The 677-nt window shown below is 60.1% G+C and overlaps 1 protein-coding gene across 1 annotated transcript in view; it reads right to left on the reverse strand.

The window, feature by feature from the left end:
• The window catches only part of LOC107199368 (butyrophilin subfamily 2 member A1-like), an 8,149-nt gene continuing 7,472 nt past the window's right edge, over positions 1–677 (reverse strand). The window contains exon 8 of the mRNA XM_015616694.3: positions 1–555. Within this exon, the coding sequence (XP_015472180.1) occupies positions 56–555 (500 nt within the window). The 3' untranslated portion in view covers positions 1–55. The remainder of the gene's footprint in view (positions 556–677) is intronic.

A 677-nucleotide genomic window follows, 5' to 3' on the forward strand; every position in this document is an offset into this window, starting at 1 on the left:
TAACAGGAAATTTAATTTTTAACACTGACAATTCCCGAGGTCGCTCCCGTCCATTTCAAATCCCCACCGGGCGAATTCCCAGAACATTCCCGTCCGATCCCGGCCTGAAGAACGGGAAGAGATTCCCAGAAATCCTCAAGGGCAGGGATCCCACGAGCTGCTTTTCCTCGACGTCGAAGAAGGAGAGAACTCCAATTTCCTGGTCCAGGAACAGCCCGAGCACGCGGCAGCGCCCGGAATTCCGCTCCAGCTTCCCGCCGGGGAGCCGGAATTCCCCCTGGGAATATTCCAGCCCCGCCACCTTCTCCTCCGGAACCGAGGGAATGGAATCATCCCGGAGGAAATCCCGGATTTCCTCCGCCAGCACTCCCAGCTCCCAGCCGGAGCCGTCGCCCAGCTCCACTTCCCAGTAGTGCTTCCCTTGGGAAAATCCTTCCCGAGCCACGGCCGCGGCCTGGGGACGGCACCGGGAGCCGGGAACGGAGCGCGCGATCCCGGAATTCCCCCGGAGCTCCAGCGCCGGCGGCGGGCAGCGCTCGTCCGGAGTCACCGAGACTGCGGGAGGAGGAGCCGGGGTTGGGATCGCGAGGGAGAGCTCGGTGTCGCGTGGTAGGAATTGATATTGTGTGACATAAATTGATATCGTGTGATATTGCATGATATCGCGTGATATAAAT

Source organism: Parus major, unplaced genomic scaffold, assembly GCF_001522545.3.
Source record: "Parus major isolate Abel unplaced genomic scaffold, Parus_major1.1 Scaffold620, whole genome shotgun sequence".
Lineage (NCBI taxonomy): Eukaryota > Metazoa > Chordata > Aves > Passeriformes > Paridae > Parus > Parus major.